The sequence below is a fragment of the Kockiozyma suomiensis genome (genome assembly GCF_038497685.1).
Source record: "Kockiozyma suomiensis strain NRRL Y-17356 unplaced genomic scaffold V2V93scaffold_11, whole genome shotgun sequence".
Classification (NCBI taxonomy): Eukaryota; Fungi; Ascomycota; class Lipomycetes; order Lipomycetales; family Lipomycetaceae; genus Kockiozyma; species Kockiozyma suomiensis.
This window is the reverse complement of record NW_027117674.1, coordinates 1-23,838: the sequence shown is the minus strand read 5'-3', so window position 1 is coordinate 23,838 and position 23,838 is coordinate 1. Positions and strand designations below refer to the sequence as shown.

At 45.0% G+C, this 23,838-nt stretch overlaps 12 protein-coding genes across 12 annotated transcripts; 4 read left to right on the top strand and 8 right to left on the bottom strand.

Annotated features, from left to right (window-relative positions):
* Nucleotides 1–208: 208 nt before the first annotated feature.
* V2V93DRAFT_393990 (uncharacterized protein) lies at nt 209–3,689 on the top strand (the record flags this gene model as incomplete). Its single annotated transcript, XM_066912505.1, has 5 exons — nt 209–262; nt 320–411; nt 467–962; nt 1,021–1,119; nt 1,181–3,689. The coding sequence occupies 5 exons, from the start codon at nt 209–211 to the stop codon at nt 3,380–3,382; spliced, it is 2,943 nt and encodes a 980-aa protein (XP_066764345.1). The 3' UTR covers nt 3,383–3,689.
* A 108-nt stretch (nt 3,690–3,797) lies between these two features.
* On the bottom strand, nt 3,798–5,410 carry V2V93DRAFT_381513 (uncharacterized protein; the record flags this gene model as incomplete). Its single annotated transcript, XM_066912107.1, has 4 exons — nt 3,798–3,917; nt 3,995–5,086; nt 5,142–5,244; nt 5,301–5,410. 4 exons carry the CDS (start codon nt 5,408–5,410, stop codon nt 3,798–3,800), a joined length of 1,425 nt encoding a protein of 474 aa, XP_066764344.1.
* A 423-nt stretch (nt 5,411–5,833) lies between these two features.
* V2V93DRAFT_372897 (uncharacterized protein) lies at nt 5,834–8,307 on the top strand. The gene is made up of 5 exons (XM_066910848.1): nt 5,834–5,951; nt 6,010–6,167; nt 6,245–6,356; nt 6,412–6,624; nt 6,675–8,307. The coding sequence occupies exons 2-5, from the start codon at nt 6,092–6,094 to the stop codon at nt 8,206–8,208; spliced, it is 1,935 nt and encodes a 644-aa protein (XP_066764343.1). The 5' UTR covers nt 5,834–5,951; nt 6,010–6,091; the 3' UTR covers nt 8,209–8,307.
* On the bottom strand, nt 8,098–9,367 carry V2V93DRAFT_372893 (B-cell receptor-associated protein 31-like-domain-containing protein). The gene is made up of 4 exons (XM_066910847.1): nt 9,287–9,367; nt 8,984–9,118; nt 8,717–8,910; nt 8,098–8,630 (listed from the first exon to the last, which is right to left on the bottom strand). Exons 1-4 carry the CDS (start codon nt 9,305–9,307, stop codon nt 8,357–8,359), a joined length of 624 nt encoding a protein of 207 aa, XP_066764342.1. The 5' UTR covers nt 9,308–9,367; the 3' UTR covers nt 8,098–8,356.
* Nucleotides 9,368–9,506: 139 nt separating this feature from the next.
* Nucleotides 9,507–10,701, bottom strand: V2V93DRAFT_372890 (fructose-bisphosphate aldolase). Its single transcript, XM_066910846.1, has 2 exons — nt 10,530–10,701; nt 9,507–10,468 (listed from the first exon to the last, which is right to left on the bottom strand). Exon 2 carries the CDS (start codon nt 10,437–10,439, stop codon nt 9,714–9,716), a length of 726 nt encoding a protein of 241 aa, XP_066764341.1. The 5' UTR covers nt 10,440–10,468; nt 10,530–10,701; the 3' UTR covers nt 9,507–9,713.
* Nucleotides 10,580–11,721, bottom strand: V2V93DRAFT_47195 (uncharacterized protein). Its single transcript, XM_066912711.1, has 3 exons — nt 10,996–11,721; nt 10,886–10,930; nt 10,580–10,811 (listed from the first exon to the last, which is right to left on the bottom strand). The coding sequence occupies exons 1-3, from the start codon at nt 11,359–11,361 to the stop codon at nt 10,659–10,661; spliced, it is 564 nt and encodes a 187-aa protein (XP_066764340.1). The 5' UTR covers nt 11,362–11,721; the 3' UTR covers nt 10,580–10,658.
* V2V93DRAFT_372883 (uncharacterized protein) lies at nt 11,108–13,616 on the bottom strand. Its single transcript, XM_066910845.1, has 3 exons — nt 13,441–13,616; nt 13,097–13,261; nt 11,108–13,010 (listed from the first exon to the last, which is right to left on the bottom strand). Exons 1-3 carry the CDS (start codon nt 13,510–13,512, stop codon nt 11,586–11,588), a joined length of 1,662 nt encoding a protein of 553 aa, XP_066764339.1. The 5' UTR covers nt 13,513–13,616; the 3' UTR covers nt 11,108–11,585.
* Nucleotides 13,617–13,729: 113 nt separating this feature from the next.
* V2V93DRAFT_372879 (Sec8 exocyst complex component-specific domain-containing protein) lies at nt 13,730–15,710 on the bottom strand. The gene is made up of 3 exons (XM_066910844.1): nt 15,529–15,710; nt 14,485–15,441; nt 13,730–14,425 (listed from the first exon to the last, which is right to left on the bottom strand). The coding sequence occupies exons 1-3, from the start codon at nt 15,641–15,643 to the stop codon at nt 13,857–13,859; spliced, it is 1,641 nt and encodes a 546-aa protein (XP_066764338.1). The 5' UTR covers nt 15,644–15,710; the 3' UTR covers nt 13,730–13,856.
* A 129-nt stretch (nt 15,711–15,839) lies between these two features.
* On the top strand, nt 15,840–17,946 carry V2V93DRAFT_372875 (organic solute transporter Ostalpha-domain-containing protein). The gene is made up of 2 exons (XM_066910843.1): nt 15,840–15,985; nt 16,036–17,946. Exons 1-2 carry the CDS (start codon nt 15,951–15,953, stop codon nt 17,561–17,563), a joined length of 1,563 nt encoding a protein of 520 aa, XP_066764337.1. The 5' UTR covers nt 15,840–15,950; the 3' UTR covers nt 17,564–17,946.
* V2V93DRAFT_372871 (RNA ligase/cyclic nucleotide phosphodiesterase) lies at nt 17,872–19,527 on the bottom strand. The gene has a single exon (XM_066910842.1). The coding sequence runs from the start codon at nt 19,142–19,144 to the stop codon at nt 18,098–18,100; it is 1,047 nt and encodes a 348-aa protein (XP_066764336.1). The 5' UTR covers nt 19,145–19,527; the 3' UTR covers nt 17,872–18,097.
* On the bottom strand, nt 19,528–21,376 carry V2V93DRAFT_406441 (enhancer of polycomb-like-domain-containing protein). The gene is made up of 2 exons (XM_066912668.1): nt 20,911–21,376; nt 19,528–20,845 (listed from the first exon to the last, which is right to left on the bottom strand). Exons 1-2 carry the CDS (start codon nt 21,064–21,066, stop codon nt 19,814–19,816), a joined length of 1,188 nt encoding a protein of 395 aa, XP_066764335.1. The 5' UTR covers nt 21,067–21,376; the 3' UTR covers nt 19,528–19,813.
* V2V93DRAFT_372867 (uncharacterized protein) lies at nt 21,377–23,122 on the top strand. Its single transcript, XM_066910841.1, has 2 exons — nt 21,377–21,553; nt 21,732–23,122. Exon 2 carries the CDS (start codon nt 21,835–21,837, stop codon nt 22,978–22,980), a length of 1,146 nt encoding a protein of 381 aa, XP_066764334.1. The 5' UTR covers nt 21,377–21,553; nt 21,732–21,834; the 3' UTR covers nt 22,981–23,122.
* The last annotated feature ends 716 nt before the right edge of the window (nt 23,123–23,838 follow it).

Genomic DNA, 23,838 nt, shown 5'->3' with positions numbered 1-23,838 from the left:
GCCAAACCCTTGTTATCCGTGCGCCGCTCTGACTGTCTTCTCTATGTTCGCAGCGTTACCTCTGCTACGTTTTACAAACCGCTGACCTTCTTACGGAGATCCGTCCAGAGAACGTATTTATTTGAAATCGCATTAGGTCCGGCATAGCTCCAACGATCAGTTCATTATTGGTCCTTTCCGGTTTACGCGAACATAGTTGATAGGCACAATGGTCAACGATGCCCAACCTTCGGTGCCGCTCTCTTTCTCCAACAATTTCTGGGTAAGTTGGGCGACGACGTACTCAAAGATTGGATATTAACGGAGAATTAAATCTTAGGGAATGGAGGAGAAAGGCGTCAGTGTGATGTTTCAACGCATGCATGAGGCAAAGCAGACTTGCGAAGAGCTAAAGGCATTTTACAAGGAACGGTATGTTCAGGTTGCGGTATGAAATTACTTGCGTGTGCTGATTGTAAAACTGCAGTACGGCGATTGAGGAGGAATACTCCCGCAAATTGCTGGCATTGTCCCGCAAGCCTTTAGGACAACATGAAGTAGGCACGTTGCGCTCATCGCTTGATACTCTTCGTTCTGAAACTGAGCAAATGGGAAAAGCTCATAACAACACGAGTATTCAAATGCGCACCGAGTTGGACGAGCCACTCATAGCTTTCGCTGCAGGTATGCGCGAGCGACGAAAAGTAGTTCAAGTTACCCTTGACAAGCTGTACAAAGCCAAAGTATCCCAGCAATCAAGTGTTGCAAAAAATCAAGCTCGTTATGAGAATGATTGCAACAAGATCAACGGCTATATTGCTCAGCAGAACATGTTGATGGGCCGGGAGCTGGAGAAGAACAATGCCAAGTTGGAGAAAACTCAAATTGCGGTGAATGCTTCCAGAAGGGACTATCAGACATCGTTAAGAAACCTCGGCGAAACCATCGAAAAGTGGAATCGTGAATGGAAAGCGGGATGTGACGTGAGTCTTGCAATACTTTTCTCGTTGTTCTATAGCGCAGTTCTAAATGAGTTACTAGAAATTCCAAGATCTTGAGGAGGAAAGGATTGATTTTCTTAAATCTAATATTTGGGCCTACTCAAACGTTGTGTCAACTGTTTGTGTCAGCGATGACGAGGTTAGTATCTCAGTCATATTAACAAAATCTTGCTTTATCTACTAACGCCCTTTTCACGCAGTTTTGCGAAAATATTCGCGTGTCGCTCGAGCAATGTGACGTTGAGAAGGATATCATTGCATTTGTTAAGGAAAGATCAACAGGACAGGAGATTCCCGATCCTCCAAAATATATCAATTTTCTGGACGGAAATAGTGCCTACTCTTTAGATCATGATAACTACTCTCTTGCTCAGTTTCCGAGAGCAAGTAACCCTCAGTACAGAACTAGGGACTCTTCATTGATTTCTGGGTCCGAGGAGGTGACGCAGACAGCTGCTGCTCCTCATTCTAGCCAAATTGATTTCATGCTTGCTTCTTTATCTGTGTTATCGCCGACCTCCGCCGAAAATCAAATTACATCGAAAACGCCTGTTACTTCGGTTGCCGTTGGCTCCGGTGGCGATAGGATTATTACCGCTCGAGAGAATACGAAGTCGTCAATAAATACGATTAGCAAGGGCTTGAAGGACTCTGTTGCGCTGCAGTATCCTGACGAGACGCTATCGAGCGCTCATAGCTCGCCGGTGCATCGTGGAAGAAGTCCTTCAGGAGAGTCAAATTTCTCTCAAACAACCACCATATCTTCCGGATCAGATAATGAGCTTAGTACGCCCACTAAAAAGCGTACTAACTTATTAACAAAGCTTGACAAGACACCAGTTACTGCATCTAAAAAGAAGAGCGGTTGGACTTCTCCGTTTAAACGTAAGAGCAAGAACGACATAGACGCGGGTTTTGATGATGACGAGTGTGATTATATCAGACCTAATAACACATCATCATATGCTGTCAACCAGGTCTTTTCAAAATCTAGCTTTGAACCGAGCTCGCGCTCCTCTTCGCCTGGCAAATCAGCAGTGAGTACACCGTATGGATCTCTAGAGAGGTACGGCTCGACGCCTATCAAATACGGTATGTCGGATGTAAGAGGTACCCCTGCTTCTGAGCGCAGTGTAGTCGGTAAAAATCGTTCTTCCATCGACAACTCTGATCCTTCTGACCCACGGGCACAATATGTGTTGTCTGTGGGAGATAATGCCTTCGAAGTTTCCCCAAGCAAGTCGAAGAACAAAAATGAAGCTGCTTTGGCATCTGATGCCGAAGATCCTATTGCTGCTGCGCTTGCGAATTTGAAAGGCGGCGAGATGCATATAGCTCCTCGGGTCTTTGAAAAACAGTATGGCATTGGGAGTCAACACAAAGCCAATAATGGTGCTCGTCGGGTACCTTCATATTCTGCTCCAACAAGCCCTCAAAATAATACTGTCAAAAGTAATGCAAACGGTGTACCACCACCTTCGCATATGAGACAGCCAGACTTCGAAGCAGCTCTCAAGCAGTCCAATCTTATGCCTCCGGCTCAAGCGATAACGGCCCAAGAATTGCGAAATACTGCTCACGAGTACGCTACGAAAACACAGGAAATTTTTCAGGGCCCGAATCGTGGAGGTTCTCGTTCTTATCAAGGAAGAGGCCAAGTAGTCACGACTGGCTACTCTCCACAGCAAAGACCTGTTCAGCAAAGAGAGCAGCAGCAGTATAGACCGCCTTCTTCTAAGTCTCAGTATAATAGTCCCGTTAATCGTGGATCCAGTGGCTACGATCAGCAGCATTCACAGCAGCAGCAAGAACCGTACCGCTCTCGATCAAGAGCTGACTTGGGACACCAGAGAGACATGTACTTTGGTGAGCCTCCCCAATCTGCCGTGGTGCCTCAGTCTATTTCGCCTAATCCTCAGACGATGAGTCGTCCCCGCTCTGCATTTGCTTATGCCTCCTCTGATGAAGCGATGACCGAGCCTACTCGCTCACGGTCAAGAGTAAGTACATATGAAGGAAGTCCATCTGGAGTCTCTCCCCAGCAACGGCAGCAGCGTCCTGTCTCCCGGCAGTATCAGCAATCCGGATCGCCTCGGAAAATATATCAAAATAGCCCAACTGAGATGTATGACAGACCAAAGAGTAAATCGGCTCTGGACGTTCGTCGTCCTGAGCCAATTGAGCTGCCTCAATTCTCTCGTGATGGAAGGGAAGTAATTGCCTACGCACGCGCACTATATGATTACAGAGCTATGATTCCGGAAGAAGTTACTTTTCGAAAGGGTGATATGATGCTTGTTCTTCTTATGCAAGAAGACGGATGGTGGGAAACTGAAGTATTAGGACCGAGAGCCCGGCCGCAGCTGGGACTTGCTCCAAGTAATTTTTTGCAAACTGTGTAGTGATTTGAAATGCGAACGGCTCATTTGAGCGCGGTGTGCTGCTATTTGTTTGCGAATGGTGGGACCGAAGCTCGTTAGGTGGTTGGTTCGTGCTTTCAAATGTGCTTGTGACCCGCGAAGAGGGTTATAATTACGACAAGATCTACCGATCTGAAAACTAGTCATTCATTAAATGCTTTGCCTGTCTTTCTTGGTGGTTTGGATAAATATCCAACCTTTTGTTTAATGTTTTAAGAAGTCTCAGTTATAATTTTTTGACTATATCTGAACATTTACTTATGATTTGTGATTAAATTTGTGATTAACGTGTCGCTCTTTACTTTTTGACTTATATTTTGGGTACAGCATTTGTTAAAATGCGATTTACATAGAAATTTAATGGAATTTTGAAGAATGCATTGTGCGCAATATGAGATCACTGAAACTGGGATATTCGTCCAATTTCCGTTTTCATATTAGCAAAGACGCAAAAGTTGTAAGCAAGGTCTGTAAACCGGAAACCAGTAGTAAGCAAATCTGTAAACGTGTTTCGCGCCTATTCTGAATTAGTAAAAAGAAGAGAAAATCAAATAAATAATAAGGCTGCGTTGATGACAGCTGTAAAGTCCATACCATGTCAATGTTACCTTCGTATAAATTTGCAATCGCAAGATTACATCTACTACTGCTATCGATATGTGAAGTCGTTTGATCATCCAGTTTGACGCGGCCTGACTGTCCAGATACCGTGGTCGTAAAAGATTTCTCTAGTGTGGTGGTAAAAGATGATGGAGAAGATGAAGTCGGAGAAGATATTTTGCTAAGATTATCAAATAGAGCATCGCGCTCAGCGGGTGGCTGAGGAGACGTCGGCGATTTGGGAGATTTTGCTGCTTCAATTATAACAGCCGGAGGAGGCGGGGTAATTTTCAAAGCACCCAGCGCTGATTCAACTTCTGCAGTTGGCGTTTGCAGAATGGGGTCCGCTGTGTGGTTTGGAAGTTGCGAAAACCATTCGCTAGCGCGTTTTGCATCGCCAGCTTCGACGCAAAGTAAAGACATTACCTGAATGACACGAATACGGTCATGTTCATTAATGCAGGAATCTAGCATCGCCGAAACGTGATCGAAAGCTGCGCCATAATCTTTCATGCGTGAAAGCGTTGCAGCGATGAAGAGACCGCATTGAAGAAGTCTGTCGCACCAAGATTCATAGAGAGCTTTCAGATCTCTCAGCTCTTCATTTGCTAGAGACTCTTTTCTTGAAGTTTCTGATTCAAGGATGCTGTCTGGATCGAGGTCTACTTTAGGCTTTGCATCCATCTTGTTGGCAAGCCTCCAGCACTGGACGCGTGCCTCTCGTGCAAGGGCATAGTACTTTACGACACCAACTTGCGGATGCTGCTGCGTCTGAACTTTTATGACTAAAACTCGTAATCCCCATGGGATTATCGATTCACCATCTTTGGTCCGAAAGGCATCGTTAATGTTCAGCTCGGCAAGTGATAGTGATTCGCTTTCGGCGATCCCGGTAAGACCTAATAATTGAACTGAGGAGATTCTAAGCGCCCAGATGTGTAATATACGATTATAATCTGTGGGAAGAGAATTTATTATCATTGATTGCGCAAGTGTAGCTATTGTGAATAGAGTTGAGCGCGAAATCAATGATTGGTTTGAGAATGTGCCGAGGTCTGAGTATTTTATTGCAGGTACTGCAGTGAACTGCCCACACAAATTAATTTCGTAGGTGTAATTATAAACAATCTAAAAAACTCACAATTGAAGGGAGGGGCTTGAATATACGAGGTTCTATGTAATCTTGCAGATTGATAGGTGCTTCAGCCGATGGGGTCTGAATTGATTTAGCCATTTCTTCAAAACTATTATATCCAATTAGTATAATAATCAAGGCGGCAAACCACAATGCAAGGTTTACTCTGTTGAAGATTGGTCAGGCACTTGAAGAGGTCCGAGAGAGACTGGCTCATGCGCTGGGGATACACCACGCCGCCTCGAGTCAGAACTAGGCCGGCGATGAGCCGACATTGCGCTTGTAGATAGTCAATATACTTCCGAAAAAACGATATATGTAGCACAGTCTATATCGGTATGATCATATTCTCTGATAGCGCATATTCATCTGGTGGAGACTGCGTATTCGACAAAGATGTAAGATAATGGTGGGTTAGTGAGTCAATTGCCCTGGTACCCTTCATTCACGAAAATCTCATGGTGATCGCTGCATTATGTAACATGATCAAATATATTATTAACGAATTTATTCATGCCGTCAGCTGTCTAGTGCGGACGGCCGCGTAAAGATTAGGTTGTCGAGTCAAAACCCCATTGTAGTATGTTTTAACGATATATGAGTATCAGCATTATTTTATGGGTTTCAAGTTTCAAGTTTGAAAAAATGATGGTAAGCGGAGGCCGTCCAACGCGTTGACGATAATGCAGTACCCACAACCCGAACATCAATTCTTATGCTACTTGCTGTTTAAAGTCTAAACAGACTATAATAATAAAACCCATTGCATTGACTGCTGTATGAAAAGACATTTTCAGAAAGTGACAGTATCTGATTGTAAGTTACAGATAGCTGAGAATTATTCAAGCTGGGAGTTTTTACTTACGAGCCGCAGACAGCTCCAAAAAAATTGTTTTATTCATTTTTCTTTTCATTATTTCAACTTATCCCATTCTGCGTCTCTACCCGTTCATCTAATGGATTCTACTTCTTTAGAGAAACGGGCTATATCCCCCGCCTCTCAAGAAACTATGGCAAGTAGTGCAGGCCCAGGTGTGTGCATATCTCATTTAATGTGAATTTCGCCAAATTGATCTGCTGTATCCTGACAATAATTTATGTTGTTGAAGAATCTGCTACGAAGAAAGTGAAACTTGACCACGAACTGGATAAATCAGATTTGAAAGCTGAGGATGAGATTCAAGATTCTAGAAATCATGGAATCGCTCGTGTCAAAGCCGAGTATGTATATTGAATATCTCTCCTCTCGGACCTCGAGCTCTAATTGTACACACAGATTTCGCATTCCCAAGTCGGAGCACTCATCTACTGAGTCTGCCCCTAGATATGAAAACGACGATGAGTCAGAATTAGCTGGTCGCGAGGACAAATCTAAACGGCAGAAGCGAGAGCGTGGACAAAACAAGAATCGAAAATTTGGCAAAGCACAAGATACCATTAAAATTTGCGATACTGTGAAAAATGGAGAAACTTGCTCACATGGCGATCAGTATGTTTCTCTCTTCATTGTTGATAACAAATTTCTAAAAGCAATCGCAGATGCAAATTCGAACATGATTTAACGAAGTATATTGCGTCTAAACCTGAAGATCTTCCTGGGAACTGCCCCGTGTACGAGGCAATCGGATATTGCCCCGCAGGAATCAAATGCAGATGGATGTACTCACATTGGAGCAAAGAAACGGGCACAAGCCTTTTTGACCAACCCAAGAAGGCTGCAGCTGGGTACGAGCTAAATCGCGTTGACCGCGAACAGCAATTAATTCTTCAACGCAAGAAATTTCCTACCCCGAAGTCCGATCTTATTCTTCCCTATTTAGAGTCGATCAAGGAGGAAAACATTGTGCGAAACAACGGATCAATGACAAACGAAGAGCGCGCAGACAATATTGCATCTTATGTTGAGTCTCCAATTAGACCAAGCGAAAAGAAAAGGTTGAATTATTCTCGTGTCAAGATCCTCTCACCTTTGACAACCGTCGGAAATCTTCCATTCCGAAGATTGTGCCGCGAATTTGGGGCAGAAATCACTTACTCTGAAATGGCACTTGCTCTCCCGCTTTTACAGGGCAGCAAACAAGAGTGGGCTCTGCCAAGAACGCACACATCAGAAATTGGAGGATTTGGAGTGCAGATTGCCGCACCCAAGCCGTGGCAGGCTATAAAAGCCACCGAGGCTCTTGCTGAGTACTGCAATGTCAATGAGGGAGGGTTATCGGAAGTAAATCTTAACTGTGGATGTCCGATCGACCTTGTCTTTCGTTCGGGAGCTGGGTCAGCATTACTTGATTCCCACACAAAAATGCTGCGGATGCTCAAGGGTATGAATGCAGTCTCAGGTGAAGTTCCTATAACTGTTAAATTACGCATGGGGACACGAGACAAGAATCCTATTGCAAAGAAACTTGTGCAACGACTTGTCACTGAAGGTGATGTAGCGGCAATCACCTTACACGGTCGATCTCGCCAGCAGCGATATACGCGTTTGGCAGACTGGCAGTACATCTCGGAAACCGCGCAGGTTGCTCGAGATACATTTAACGAGCTTGAGGACAAAAACAAAGACACGCCTGAACGAAACCCAGTATGGTTTATTGGCAATGGCGATTGCTATTCGTGGAAAGATTGGTGGGACGCCGTGGAAAATTGTAATGTCGACTCAGTAATGATTGCGCGCGGTGCATTGATCAAGCCATGGATTTTCGAGGAAATCGACTCGAAGCAGTATTTAGACAAGTCAGCCACTGAGAGACTAGATATGATTAAGAGATTTGCGCATCTTGGGCTTGAGCACTGGGGCTCGGACGAATACGGTATCAACAACTGTCGCCGATTTTTGTGTGAGTTTCTATCGTTCTCATGCAGATATGTGCCTGTCGGCATCTTGGAGACTTTGCCTCCGAAATTGCAAGACAGACCTGAGAAATGGAAGGGTCGCAATGAGCTGGAAACGTTACTTGGAAGCGGAGATTATAGAGATTGGATTAAAATTAGCGAGATGGTTTTGGGACCTGTTCACGAAAACTTTGAGTTCCAACCAAAGCATAAAAGCAACGCATACGAAAAAGAATAATTTAAAGGAAAAGCTATGTAGGTTGTATAGTAATATATCAATTTAATATAAGGGTTGGGTAAGGACAACGTGAGTCATTCTCATTTCGTCTAAACTGCTACATAATATAAAATTCATATAGCTTGCTTAGAAAGATACATATGTCGGTTCAGTTATCTTTCTTAGATCCGGCGTCAGTACTAGAATTCACCTTGTCGCCAAGCGAGTGATATTCTTTCGTTAACCCTTCGGCCTGCTTCTTGAGAATATCAAGATCGTTAGTTTTACGGCTGAGTTCGGCCCTAAGCTGCGCAATCTCTTCATTCTTCGACTCAACCTCGGCAGCCGAGGTCGCGCTATCCGTGTTATCCCGACTAAGAAGAGCGATTTTGTCCTGTGCCGAGAAGACCTCGACAACCAGTACATAGGTTCGGTTGAGAATTCTAAAAAATAAAAAGAAACAAAGTAATCAGCAAAGCCGCTCAGCATTTAACTAGCGCTCCAAAACATGTCGGGGTAATATTCGTACAAGGAAAGGAAGAGTGTGAATCCGCAAAGATACATGTTTCGTTGAGAGTAGAACTTGCGAGCCTGGATCTCTGATCTATCTGATCCCTGCGAGAGAAGCTTGGAGACGTCGGAACTGCTTGATACGTCACTGTGGACACGGTATACCCGATTGACGGAATCGATGAAGAGAATGAGAATGAATGCAAACACAATCTGACAGAGTTAGCTCTGCATTCAATTAAGTTGCAGCCGTAGGCGATTATTATATTTATGGAGAAATGAATACTTTCAGTGTGTAGGAGGTCTTCTCGATGATTTTCGATTCCGAAATGAAGGCAAACAAGCGGCGGCGCAGATTGAATGGCAGCGGGGTGACAAGCACAAAAAATGTCACCATCTCAGTAATGAGAAGTACAAACACCTATAGTAATCGACCCTGGGAGCATATGGAAGAGCCATAAGTGGACCTGGAGAGTGAGATCACAGCTCTGGTTTCAACACAGATCTGGCTCAAGCATATGCCGCGCAGTGTCGTATGCAGTCAGCAGCTGTCGTATAGGCAGACACATCAAATCATGAGAATGTTTACCATAGTGTAGTAGAGCGTCATGATGGATATATATCGGGGAGGATCAGAAGAGGTTGAGCACTGAGAGGGAAAATGAGGAAGTAGGCTGTGTTAAGTAGAGCAGGCTGAAGGCCAGAGCGCCGCGCGTGTAATTTCTATGATCGCCGCATGCCTGTGTGACCACGTCATTGTGACAAAGCACGAAAATAGTTTTACAATTTTTTTTCCTATCCTTTTTTATTATACGGATTTGATATTATTACTACATACAACCAAAATAAGCCCAGCTTTTTGTAATCGTTCTTTTACGAGAGGAAGGAGTACAATAGACAAAAGTAGCTGTCTGGCAGAGGGCCAATGAAGCCACTAAGCCGAAACAGACACAGCCCAAGTGAACAAGAAAAAAAATCACATTGATCGCAGTACTACAAACTCATCGCTGGAACATTTAAACGGATCCAGCCGAGCCAAAGTCGGCAAGAGCGATCTTGACGCGCGCCGACATGGTCTTCTCACCCTCGCGAACCCAGACACGGGGATCGAAGTACTTCTTGTTGGGCTTGTCGGCACCGTCAGGGTTACCGACCTGGGACGAGACATAATCCTTCTTGTTGAGCATGTAGTCACGGATACCCTCAAGGTAGGCGTACTGCAGATCAGTGTCGAGGTTGACTTTGACGACACCATGGCCGATGGCGGTGGAGAACTCCTCTTTGGAAGAGCCCGAGCCACCGTGGAAAACGAGGTAGATGGGCTTATCAGAGCTAGACTTGATCTGCTCCTTAGTATAGGCCTGGTGCTTCCCGAGAAGTTCGGGTTGGAGCTTGACGTTGCCAGGCTTGTAGACGCCGTGAACATTTCCGAAAGCGGCGGCAATGGAGAAGTAAGGAGCGACAGATGAAAGAGCAGCGTAGACATCGTAAATGTCAGCGGGCTGGGTGTAAAGAGCCGAGTTGTCAACTCCAGAGTTGTCGACACCATCCTCCTCACCTCCAGTGATTCCGATTTCCATCTCGAGCCATTGCTTCATAGGAGCAACACGCTCAAAGTACTTCTTGACGGTCGCAATGTTCTCATCTTTGGGCTCCTCAGAGAGATCAAGCATATGCGAGGAAAAGAGAGGCTCACCGTGCTCCTTGAAGTACCTCTCGTCCTCATCAAGCATGCCGTCCATCCAGGGAAGGAGCTTGTGGGCGCAGTGATCTGAAAGCGTTAGCTCGTTTGATAATGATATATATGAGAAATGGGATCAGTCAGAGCGTACCGGTGTGGAGAATGACGGGAATACCGTAGGAGGGAGCGACAGCACGGATGTAAAGAGCACCAGAGATGGCACCGGCGATCGAGGCCTTCTGATCAGTGTTGGAGACACCCTGTCATATTTGAGTCAGATTCAGGATTGATAGAGCATAAGTAGATGGACAAGTGAGGATACCTTTCCGGCAAAGTAGGCAGCACCACCTTGGGACATCTGGAGGATGATGGGGGACTTTGCGTCACGAGCAGCTTCGAGGGCCGCAACTACGGTAGAGGAGGAAGTGACGTTCTAGAGAACCAAAAAAAAGATGTGAGCAAAAGCAGAACGCAAATAATAGCAATTGACACCAAATGAGGACGTACGATGGCCGGGATAGCGAATCCCTTTTCCTGGGCGTAGTTGAAGAGCTGTTGATGGCAATATTGGTCAGTAAGGCGGGGCTAGCGGAGGAGGCCGAGAGAGGCGGACATACGTTGAGGACGTCATCGCCGACGATGACGCCGGACTTGCGCTTGAGGACATCAGTGACGGACATTTTGCAAGCAGAAAGGGAAAGTAGGGCAGTAATCTGGGGAAGAGAACTGGGTCGGATCGAGGAGAGGTTTATAAGTTTATAAAAGACGACGGGCGAAGGACAAGGAAAACCTTGTTTGCGCGAGCCAATACCGCCCAGCCCTAGCCCTTGAATACTTCTCCAGTCTTCCGGCCGGCCTTTGTCTTTTATTTCTTTTATTTTGGCTGCGTCGATTGTTGATTGCAACTGAGCTGCGATATTCAGCCTCTGTCGCATTCGTGTTAAACGCGATCTTCTCTGTCCTCTTCGTCGTCGGATCGTCATGTATCACGTGATAAAGCGACTACCCGATAGAGCCCCGCAGAAGACACCACTCGCGGCTTCCCGGCTTCCCGAATGCTGCCCGCACCATCTTGCTGAATACATCCCGCGTACTTTTTCGGAAACCGTAGGCAATACTCGCGGTTATATACCCGAGCTTGATGCATACACACATACATATAGTTTCGTGTATCTCATATTTATATAAATATACACAACGCCTGCGCTTACGTCTTCACATCTGGCTCATCGCGGCCTACAAACTCTTTCAACTGCAGAAACTCGACCGCGCTGCCTACCTCCTTCTTCAGATACTCTTGAGCGTTCATAAAGATCTTGCTCTTGTCCGTCTCATGCTTCTCAACATACAGACGAATTGTCGCACCAGAGCTGCCTGTGCCTGACAGGCGAACAACAATTCGTGAACCGTCGGCGAACTTCACAAACAGACCTTGGTGCGCAGAGACTGATCCGTCCAGGTCCGTGTACGAAAAGTCATCTGCCTCAATCACCGTCGTATCAGCAATCCTGCTGCCAATAAAACTCGTCGCATCCGCAATTTTCGCCGCGAGCGAATCAATCACCTTTTGCGCACCCTCAGAGTCCACATTCTCGTAGTCGTAGCGCGTAAAAAACGTACGGCCGTAGGTCTGCCAGAAATCCTTCTGAATTGCAGCAATCGACGCAGAACCAGGATCTTCCTTACCAACCGCAGCAATAATGTTCAGCCATGCGACAATAGCCCACAGGCCGTCCTTCTCGCGGATGTGGTCAGATCCGGTACCGAACGACTCCTCACCGCATATCGACAGCTTCTTCGCATCAAACAGAGCGGTAAAAAATTTCCAGCCAGTAGGCACCTCATACAGACTCAATCCTTTTGCCTTCGCAACCCAGTCAAGTGCGCCGCTAGTAGGCATACTACGCGCCAGTCCGTGTACACCTGCTTTAAAGTAAGGTATTTTATCAGCATGGTGCGCTATTATAGCAACAGAGTCTCCTGGCGATACGAACGCATTCGCTCCATAAATCATATTACGATCACCATCGCCATCAGATGCGGCACCAAACGGAATGCTCTCAGCATCCACTTTGGAAACCAAGCTGTGTGCATAAGTCAAGTTGGGATCGGGGTGCCCACCACCAAAATCTGGCAAAGGAATGCAATTCTGCACACTCGACTCTGGAAGACCAAGCTCTTTCACAAAGATTGTAGATCCGTATGGACCAGTGACGCCACTCAAACCGTCAAACAGAACCTTGAACGATGGATTGGATGCAAGGAATGACTTGATCAAATCAAAGTCAAAGATTTCTTTCAGCATCGACACGTAATCTGCGACGGAGTCAATGATCTCAACTGTCAAATTGCCGTAAGTCTTCTCGCCGATAGTAGTCAAATCGACTTCAGGAAGAGCAGAGATTTCATACGACTTGATGTTTTTGGTCACCTCATATATCTTATTCGTAACTGACTCTGGGGCTGGACCGCCATTAGCCAGATTGTACTTGATTCCAAAATCATTGGTAGGACCACCGGGATTATGCGACGCAGTCAACAAAATACCTCCGGTAGCCTTCCTCTTACGAATAACATGAGATGCCGCAGGTGTAGACAGAATTCCATTCTCACCAATAATCAACTTGGAAACCTATATATAGCCTCAGAGTTAGCACATCATACTTCGGTCTCAAAAGATGAGCTAATCAAACTAAACTAAACAAAACAAAAACATACACCGTTTGCGGCGCTGATCTTCGCGATCAGCTGCACAACCTCCTTGTTGTAGTATCGTCCATCCCCCCCAATAACAAGGGTAGCATTCTCAGCACCTTCAGGGATTGAGAGCAGGATAGCTTGGATAAAGTTCTCAGTGTAGTGAGGCTGTTGGAACACAGTAACCTATGAGGATCAACAGGCACAGTCAGTATCACTTCCCACAAAGCGAAAACATACATCCAATAAAATAGCAGTCTACGACCATCAACCAGTCATGGAAGCCTGGGTATCATCCCGAAAACGACAAGACGAAAGCAGATAGCATCTACGGTCGCGTCTTGCGTAGCGTGAAGTAAGCGTACCTTCTTGCGCAACCCAGAGGTGCCGGGCTTTTGGCCCTCAAAAACTGTAGTTTTTACAGTCTGAATAGGCATTTTTGATATCAATTGGGTAAAACACACTTGAAAATGACGCGTTTTGCTTTGAAGAGCGGTAGAATAAAGATCTAGCAGCTTGTGCGGGAGCAGGACGAGGCGATGTTGCTGTGTTGACAAGGAGGATTAGTTCTAGGGTAATGTGTTTGCTGATGTCAAGACAATGGGTCTTGTACTGAAACTGAAGCATCGCAAGCTGAGAAGCTGATGTAAATGTGTTACGAAGTGTTACTTGTCTTTATTATCGTTATTTACTTCTCTTTGTAACATTGGCAATGCTAACTGACTAAAGTACTATATAAATCTCTAGATGTCATCGATAATGACGTGGTCAGTCAGCCTCCTCAGTCCATGACATTTGATAGAGCTTTCTCTTGAGTTTTCAAGTATTGCCTGAGGGACTGCACAGCTACAATATTATCAAGGTCATCCTTTCCTCGCATGCTAAGCCCATCTTGTAGTAAATCAAATGCCTCTTTGTACTTTTTGTCTGCAATATTTTGCTCTAGTCTTACAGATATCTGTCGTAGTTTCTCAATCTGTTCTAGAATATCGAGCATTTCACGGTATCTAAACGCTCGCTCCACAAGACCACGCATCTGCGCTTGCTTGGTAGTTGTGTTCTGTTTTGCCCGCGTCAGAGACTCCCGGATCAAGCGTACTCTGTTCTCCGACTCTTCAATGCTCGCTGTAACGTCTTTAAACGCAGAAATCGAATTATTGATATCGTCATATCGCTCCTCAGAGATGACTTGCATGATGTTTTCTAATCTCAGCGAAAGATCTTTAAAGTCGTCATAGTCTGCTGATCGACCAACTGAGCTGGAATCCATCAAGTCCAATGCAACGGCAACAGAGTTGCAGCCGTCGTTCATCAGCTCACTCCAGTCTCTTGCAACAAACTTTAAAACGTCTGCATTTAACATGTCAGCTTATATCATTTGGATTCACAGAGCATGCAAATGAGCCTACCATTTGTGTCCTGCGGCCCGGATGTCAAGTCCATTGGCTTACGTGACTCCTTGTTGAAGGACTGAGAGACATAAGGGTTCGGTGATGGGTTACTAAAAATTCCAGAATCTTCATTTGTAGAGCTCTTCAGTTGAGAAGGTACTGCAGCCTTGTATGGGCTCTCCAGGGTAGGCTCGCGAGGATCAGTATAGCGCGGCTGCGAGCTCAGAGGTTGATGAATCTGCCGATCTATCCTGGGCATCTGGGGAGCATTGGCAATAGGGTGCGAAGGTTGCACAGTATCTCTCAAGTCATCCGGGTTATTCGTCCTCGAGATAATTTTTGCAAAAGGCGGCGCTGTCACGTTGAATTCGCGAGATGCTGGTAGCTCAGGCGGAGACGCCATGGTTTCTGTCGTATGAGACCGCGTGGTTCGTATACTTCGGGCTTTACGCAATGGAATTGGTGGAGTTGCAGCTGAGTTTGCATTGCCGTGTCCGACAGAATTTGCAACTGACTGAGCCGACACTGACGCCTTGCTAATGTTGCTGGTCACATAAGGTGACGAGCCTGAGACCGAAACCGATGCACTCGAGGACAATGGCGGCACCGTTAGCATCTTCTGAGCGACAAATAGACTGCGGGACGACGGAGAGGATGAAGCCGCCACAGGTTTGCCTGCGTGGTTAGAGGAAGCAGATAGTTCCTTCAGATTACCTGCTGCCGCGCCAGTTTTCGGTGCTCGTGCCTGTACAATTGTGGCAGCATACGGCGAATGCGGACTGTACGGATTGGATTGCCCTGAAGCGGAGATCGGCTGGTATTTAGAAGACGCAGCAGTTGAGATGTTCGGAACACGAGGTGCTGGAACAGCTGGCAGCTGAGAACCGCTACCGGTGCTACTGCTATTCCCACCGCTGCTACTATAAGAATATTGCTTTTGCTGCGTAGCTGCAGCGTATGGATTCGATGGAGTGCCTGAATGAGGTGCATAGTCGTTACTATAAAGACTGCCTGCGTAGGGAGAGGCATGCTGTGATTTTTTGTTCGAATCAGAAGAATTACCTGACTGCGACGGCAAAGGGCTGGCGAGAGATCCAGAGGTAGCTGGAGGCTTCACACCAGCATATGGGTTGTAGGCTTCTTCCTGTTGATGCCCATTCTTATGAGATGGGTACATAACCGCTCTGGTAGCAGGGATCAACCGCAAATATGCCTAGGCAAGAGGTGACAAGTTCGTATTGATGTTAAACTGTCTTGTCACGAAGAGCCTGGAGGGCCAGGATACGAAACCCTTTCATATCGCGTTAATTAAAGTTTGGGTATTTACGCCTACGATTCACTCCAAAACAAAACTCGGATATCGCATTTGTTGTCGTGACTGTCGCGTAAAGAATATTGTCGCGAAGGTGCCTATCACGATACCACCCCGTTTATTCGACGGTCGCGAGAATAAGCGCGCTATTTTGAATAATTGCTTTGCGGTCATGGCCGCAGCGACAGGAGACGGCCACTTACCGCAGTATGTAAATAATATAATATTATGCTAGCAATTCTAATTCTGATGAATAGGTGGTTGATTGCAACTACAGGAGTATTTGCTTTCTCTGCTGCTATAACTTCGTCTATATCGATTTATATGCATGTCAAAAACTATCGCAAACCTCTTTTACAGCGATTTGTTGTTCGCATTCAACTATTGATCCCAATCTACGCCCTTGCCTGTTGGTTCGGCCTGATTTCGCATCGCTTGGCAATGTTTTTTGACCCTATTCGAGACGTTTATGAAGCTTTTGTTATTTACCAGTTTCTGTGGCTTCTAACGAATTTTCTTGGTGGAGAGCGCAATGTCATTGTGATGATGTCAGGTCAACCCCCGAGAGAACATCTGTTTCCTCCTTTTCGACGAATTTTTCCAAAAATCGACGTTTCAGATCCACACGATTTTCTTGCTTTAAAACGCGGTGTTTTGCAATATGCATGGCTGAAGCCATTATTTTCTCTTCTCACCTTTTTCATGAAAGCCGTTGGCATCTACAAAGAAGGGTACATCTCACTTACCTCAGGATATTTCTGGCTCGGCATTCTTTACAATATTTCTGTTTCCTTGTCTCTATATTGTCTTGCACTTTTTTGGATGTGTCTGGCAACACCATTGCAACCATTTCGACCTGTTCCTAAATTCTTATGCATCAAGTTAATTTTATTTGCCTCATATTGGCAAGGGGTCGCACTTTCTCTGTTGGTGCTTTTTGGCCTGATCAAAGATGTCGGATATTATACGCCAAATAACGTTGCTCATGTAGTGCAAAATAGTCTGATGAGTGTCGAAATGCTCTTTTTCGCTGTCGGCCACTGGTATGCATTTAGTTGGAAGGACTATGTCGACAACAGCATTGGCTCGGCAAGGATGCCCGTTTATTATGCTTTGAGAGATGCGTTTGGATTACTGGACATCGTCGAAGATTTCAAAGACACTTTCCGTGGAGAGCAATATCAATACCGATTTTTTGATTCTGCGGGTGCCATTGAGCATCCGGATAGCTCTGCACGATTAGCGCGCTTAAGAGAGGGCCTTAGATATCAACATGGCGGGGCAGCCAAATACTGGCTCCCCAAACCCAGTGCACATCAGAGATCTAGCTTTTTTGGGAATTTAGTGAATGGATTGACGGAAATGGCTGGCCCATCCAATCGCGGTAGAGTTTTTTTACCGGCGGGAGACGATCGACTTCAGGCCCTTCAGCAAGATGTCGATGAAATCGGACAATTGGATCCAGAAACTGAGGAGCTTTATAAATTGGCAAAGGCCATGGAATATGGAGATTATCATTATCCCGTTGTCACGGTCAATGAGTCTCTTAGATACACTCCATTAAGTAAGAAGTTCGCGCCAGATAGAATAACAGCCTATCCATTGCAGTACTCATGGACCACCCCCAGTGGTAGTAGTAATCGACGCACGTCCTCTACTAGTGACACTACTCCAAATGAACTCTCTGCTAGTCTTTCATCCGATTCCGGAGTTCAGAGTCAAGGTATCTCCAACCTCCTGGACTTGGAGAATGATCCACATGATCAGAAAAACATACCAATATGAGACTTTTCAGGCGTCTCTGTATGCGACTAAGTTTTTTTGTTCTGATAGATGCGATCACAGTTTTTAGTTTCGGTCTTTTGGTAGGACGATCAGCTTCCGATGTGGATCTAATGAACTGTTTCCGCTATCATTGTCCTAATGGTTCTTAGATTTAACTCGATATATGCTTTCTTTACCTTTGCTTCTTTAGTAGGTTCGGTTCGTACACCTTGGGTTATTTGGTTTTTGAGATGGGGAATAAGGGTTTTTTTTGGTTTGGTGTGCTCAGCTTGTATTATATTATTAGGCATGCGTTGTTCATTTGTTCATAATATTTAAAGTCGCGTTTATTGCATTTTATGATAACTAGAGATTTACGAAATACTATATTCGACCAAGTGAAATTGCAAAGATTTTTCGATAAAAAAAGTTCAGAGAGCAAACAAACGTACAAAGCAAAATTCCAACTAACCGATAATAAAAATAAAAACAAACCTGCACTATCCAACGCCTTGAAGCAATATACAATTGAGTAGAAGAGGATGCGCACATATATTAATAAACTTGTAACTGCTCGTTGCGCCATATTTTCTCCGTGTGAGTTTGATCTTGCGCATTATTGGCCTCCTCGACCGTCATTCCGATACCTTCCGCCCTTCCTCCGCCATACCATATCAGTCCAACTCGACACTCGCTCCCTCGTTCTTCGCCGACCGTCCAGCGCATATTGCGAGCATTCTCAGAAGACTCTATCCATTCGTTTATAGAATCAAGGGTTTTTATCCATCTATCTGTCGTCCCCTCCAAGGGCTTCACGAATCGTGCAATTGTCACATGAGCTGAAGGGAAATGATATCGACTGTCAACAGTTATACCTGCTTTCCGTTGTACAATGTCACATAGATCACGACGATAGTGCTGATACGTATACCACCCTAACGAAGATTTCTGATCTAGATTATCCTCTTCAGGTATAAAGCTCAAAGCGAGAGCATTCTGATCGTAGCTCAAAATAGGCTTGACGAGTACTGGAGCGGGCATAGGTCCCAACAAGCGATCGAGATGCGGTTTTAACTTCAAAACGACGGAATCGACGTGAGAATCTGGCTTACTGTGAACAATCTCTAAGGCCGTCATATGTAAACAGTTTTGAGGCATGCACCATACATCAGGCTCGGCCTGAAGAAGCAGACTCTGGATTTGAGCAATCAGCTGTCTAACCGCCAGTGGCGGCCTACACCAAAGTGAAATGCAATTACGAGGGTCAAATTCTGGAGGCTGATGTTCAAGAACCAAGCCTCGCAATATCGGGTCAGGACAAATAGCACCAGAAGCAAGGATTAGTGCACGCCTCTCGAGGTTGCGACGACGCCGATGTGTTTCATAAGCGTTGATTAGATTGCTTGGGGAGTTGTGCAGTTCTAAAAATGCACCGAACGCATTGGAATATGTTGACAAGCACGAAGATTCAGAGGTTAGAATAACTGCGCTCGATTTAAGAGAAGAATCCACATGGGAATTTGTAGACAAGGCTGCTGAATTCGACGTGTAGGATCGCGTACGCATTGCATGCTGATTTGGAAGAGGCATTGTGGTCGTCATTACGCACAGCGAATTGCGATATGCAATGTGAACAGCAAATCCAGGAAATTTTCGATATTTGTAATAGCTCAGCAAAGAAGCGAGGGAATGTATATCTAGAGCCTTGCGAAGTTAGCCACAGCGATTTGAACAAATGCTGCGTCGCAGCAAGCGGAATACAAAATTATAGAAGTTGCGTAAGGGAAGAAGCATACAAGTAGTCCAATTAAAATCAATGTGATCGGTTTAGTTCTATAATTCTAGAGGGACCAAATCAAAAGACAATGCCTGTAGAAAGCTGCAAAGAGTGAGCGAGCTATGCTGTAGCGGACCGGAGACCATCAAGGCAGATATGGCGGCTGCACACCTGAAGCAGGCGGCGTGATTATTTGCCCCTACCCGATCGTCCCAAGCCGCTCTTCCGCAATAGGCAAGGTCATGTTGCCCTATTGCCGCACTTCCTTCACACGACGCATTATCGCCATCGGTGCATACTAACGGTCGAACGGTGGTGCAGTGTCAATAAGTTTAAGCGGTCTATTGCACTCTATTGATGTCACCTCCTTCATCCACCTCAGATATGCTACATATACTAGTCCAATATACTTTCAATGTTTATTGTACACCATACAATGCCTCGTAACCCTACTGCAACCTGATACTCATAATCGTACACATCTCTTAATGAGACTAAAGATTGTTGCTAAAAAATATTCCGTCTTCGAATATTCCTAACCATCCAGCGACAACTTCAGTATAATCTTCCCATCCCACATCTTGATCACACCTCCTAGCTAACTTATCCTCGATTGCAGCTTCTATTGCGCCTTCTCGTTTTTTGTAAACATCAGAAAGTGTAATCAAATCGATTTCTGCAACCTTTGGAACAGAAATCCTAATGGGAGCTGTGTCTGCCGTTGCCTGCTTCTTTTTTCTGGTAACAAGCTCTTCATCATCCCCTTTGATTCCCAGTTTTCGTTTGAGATCTTTCAGCATACTTCTTTGCTTAAACGCATCCCATTCAAGTTGTAATAGATCTCGGCGCAATGATTCTCTACGCATGACCATTTCTGTAAGAGTGCGAGCTGCCTCCATCTCTGCACGTAGCCGCCGCAATTTTTCAGAGCTTTGAGTATCGGATCGCCTAGTCTTTCGGACTTGACGAAACTCGCGTCGCCTGAAACACGCGTAAGGATCCGAATCGTCTTTCTCTCCTTCTTCAAACTTAAGCGTATACATAATCGGCTTACCGTGACGGGCTATCCGTCTTGACCTCCAATGTGGGTATATTATTTTCGCATAATTGAGATAAACAGGAAGATTAAATTCTTTGAAAGCACTTTCTAAATCTTCAAACGGGAGGATTTGCGACACATCCGTCGACAGGAAAGGCTGCCGTTCCGCGATTGCGTTCTCAAATTGCTGTATAATGGTTTCAAACATGTCTTCAGAGCATTTCTGAGAGGCAGACCGCTTTGTCGAGTTTATTTTTTCGAGAAACTCGAAGTCAACTTCGTCCAAGCAATATGGACAGCCGCTTGTATCTTCGACGGTTGACGAGAATCGTATGTAAGTCGAAGGCTCCGAGAACTTTCGAGTGTAATACTTTGAATAGCCATCGAATACTTTTGAGGCGTCAGGTGTAGGAATATATATTTGCTGAACCTTAGCCCCGGCAGCGGCTGCTAGAGACGCATTGATAGCGGCCTGTAAATGATGCTCCTACAAATTTATTAGTCAGTATGCATTCCAGCCATATTAGGTTAAGGGCAAGCAAATTTTCACACCTCTTCTTCGCCCTTTTCAACGCCGGTTTCTATCTGCTGAATCTCTCGCTGCTGCTCGTCATCGATATCAGATATGTCAGACTGTCGTAGAATAAGCAGAGGTTGTTTGACGGAAATCTTCCGCTGCCGAAAGCGGGCGGAACCAGTCTGTTTCATTGGTGGCAAATTTGCAGTGATAGGCCACAGCTCTGTCTCTCGTAACGCATATGAGCAGTAGCTAGTGCAAATATATGCTCGACTCCTTTATTTCATCCTCGAAAAAGCATCACCTGAATTCACTCAAACGTGAGTGATTAATACAGCGCCTGTACTGTGTAGAAGTATGCCCGGGTAAGATCGCTGGGTTGTGACAAGGACACCATACCCTTCCATAGCCTTCAGAGCAGCAGTGTGCAAACGACTGCTGACATTGTTCAATGGGGTTGGTACGATCTGCAAAATTCAGGGGCTGCAACTGGCGAGGGGCATCAGGCGCCGCTCTGATGCCACATACGTTTCAAGAACTACTTAGTATGCGATTACGCATGTTTATTCCTCCGTTGCTGCTCACCTCTCCTGATTGTCTGCATAGCGATTTTTGACTCTCTCGTTAGCTTCAAGTGTTGGTAGTCACGACTGAGATACTCGAACTAGTCGATAAAAAGTCTCTATATCCTTATCCGCTACCGCTCTTTTCTGACCTGGTTAATTTCCTTATCCAAATTATGGATGTGGCTACTGAAGGCGCGACTGCTTCTGGAGAGCTTGCAATGAGCGATCCGTTGGTCAAGTACGTGGAGAATGACCATGGTTTGAGTAAAGGCTGACCCACATTTGTTCAGACTGCGTCCCGCGATTGCGACCGTCTCTGAGAATACCAGGAACTCCCTCGAAGCTGACCTGGCGAAAACACAGCAACAATCAGTACAATCACCGTCAGTGCCAATGATGAAGTCTGCGTCACCACCAATGAATCCTGGAGTGGCTGGGGGTCAAGTTAAGCGTCGTCCTCCGAGCCTGATAATTGACAAGTCTCTAATTACACCGCAAGGCCAGTCTAGCTCATTTCCCTCCGGTGATTCGTCGTCAGATTCTCAAAAGACTTCGCCTTCTAGTACTAGCAACTCGTCTCATTTGATGACGAGGCCAACAAAGTCTGCAAAGGAAATAATTCAGAATTTGGCTATACATTGTGTTTCTCCCGGCTTACCGCCAATGAACAATGCAATGGTGGAAAACATAATCAAATGCAAGGAAATAGAAAAGCAGCAACGATTATTGATTTCTCTCCGGCAAAAGACGGTTGAAATCGGACCTGATATCCACAGTCGATCATCCGGCGCGAGTGATGGGTATGATGATAGTGAGGTATCTAATCGAAACCGTGCCAATTCGGAAATAGCTCTCGATGCGGATGGAAATTACAACCTTCCTCATAAAAAGAGTAAGCGCATGAATCTAGACATATCAACGAGCAATGAAAGTAGAACTGGCAGGCGTTTTCCAATACCATCTAATATTAGAGTAGTGGCTCCAAATCAATACCAAGAAGCCGGTTATGAGCGCGCCATTAGGTCGGCACCTCTTTCTCATAGTATGAGATCGGAACACTCTGAGCAGGTATCCAGACCCGATCTCAAACAGCATATGGGACAGAGATTTTTTCCCGTCCCAGCTTCTGTCCCTTCTCCAGGCTTGATGAGACAGCGCAAATTTCCTCAACGGCTGCAAGGCGATGGTATTGCTATATGCGATGAGCGCGTTACTTCAACCCATTACGGACAACATAAAAAAATGCACCCCAGCAGACATCATGATCCCTCTGATTTTAGAGCTAGCAGTGTACCTAGTGCGCATCCTTCTCAATTTAAGAGACCGTTGGGACATTCATATCATGATTCACAAGGATATAGTGATCCCAGTACAATTGAATTTGAAAGCGAAGAGCATCAAAGTTTTAATGAGCAGCGGGGTCATCCAGGAAAGAAACGATCTTTTGCTCAATCCAACAGTTATAATGATAACCTGGTGAAGCGAAGAAAATTTTTGGAGTTGTGTTCAGAAATGTGGGATATATTTCATGACTTGTAGTTATGCGAGTGCCTTTCCTAAAGCAAAGGAGTTCTGAGTTTTTGTTATTGTATAACATTTGCATATAATTTGATCTTAGAAACAAATTTTATTTTATTCCAGTAATCTGCTGTCTGATCTGTAACGCTGTTGTCTCGCTGTGAAATCAATGAAGTGACCATTGCTCCATGATCCATTTTGCTTGATCTTTTTTTTATTCCTTGTCAGTGGTTTGGCAATTCTAAAGTAAAGAAATCCCAAAATCCCGGCCATTCACTGGAAAAAAATTTGTCTGATTGTTCCCCATTCCCAGCTCCTCCACAATTATATCCAGATCCATTCAGCAAAGTTTGTATTTACACATAAGAGATTTAAGAAACTAATTCTTGACTTGCGCCTCATATATACATTTATTCTTCTGTCAAGACTTAAGACACCAAGACTTAAGAAGATTGATATACATGGTCTCACCTACTGAAATCTCAGCACAGTCATCAAAAATATGGGTCTCACATGCAGAATAGACAAAACAGTAAAGTATCACATAACAAATCATCTTCACATATCTAAATGCACACAATAACCAGAATGACATCTTGATATGCATGCTAACATAACTCTCCAATGAACTCTCTAAAAAGGCAACACCCGGAATAAATCAATTCATCAAAATAGAATTCCAATACACATGCTAAACCTTACGCATTTCCCACACTAGAACACCTTATGCCATGCATCAACCCATAGGCTGCTTACAGACACTGGAACACAATCTCCAACGCTTCCACTCATTTGAATAAGTTTCAATTAATTCACATTCTTATTCTTGGGTTCTCAAATTGATCTCTAGCAATTCCTTTGGTCAAAGGTCTGTATCTA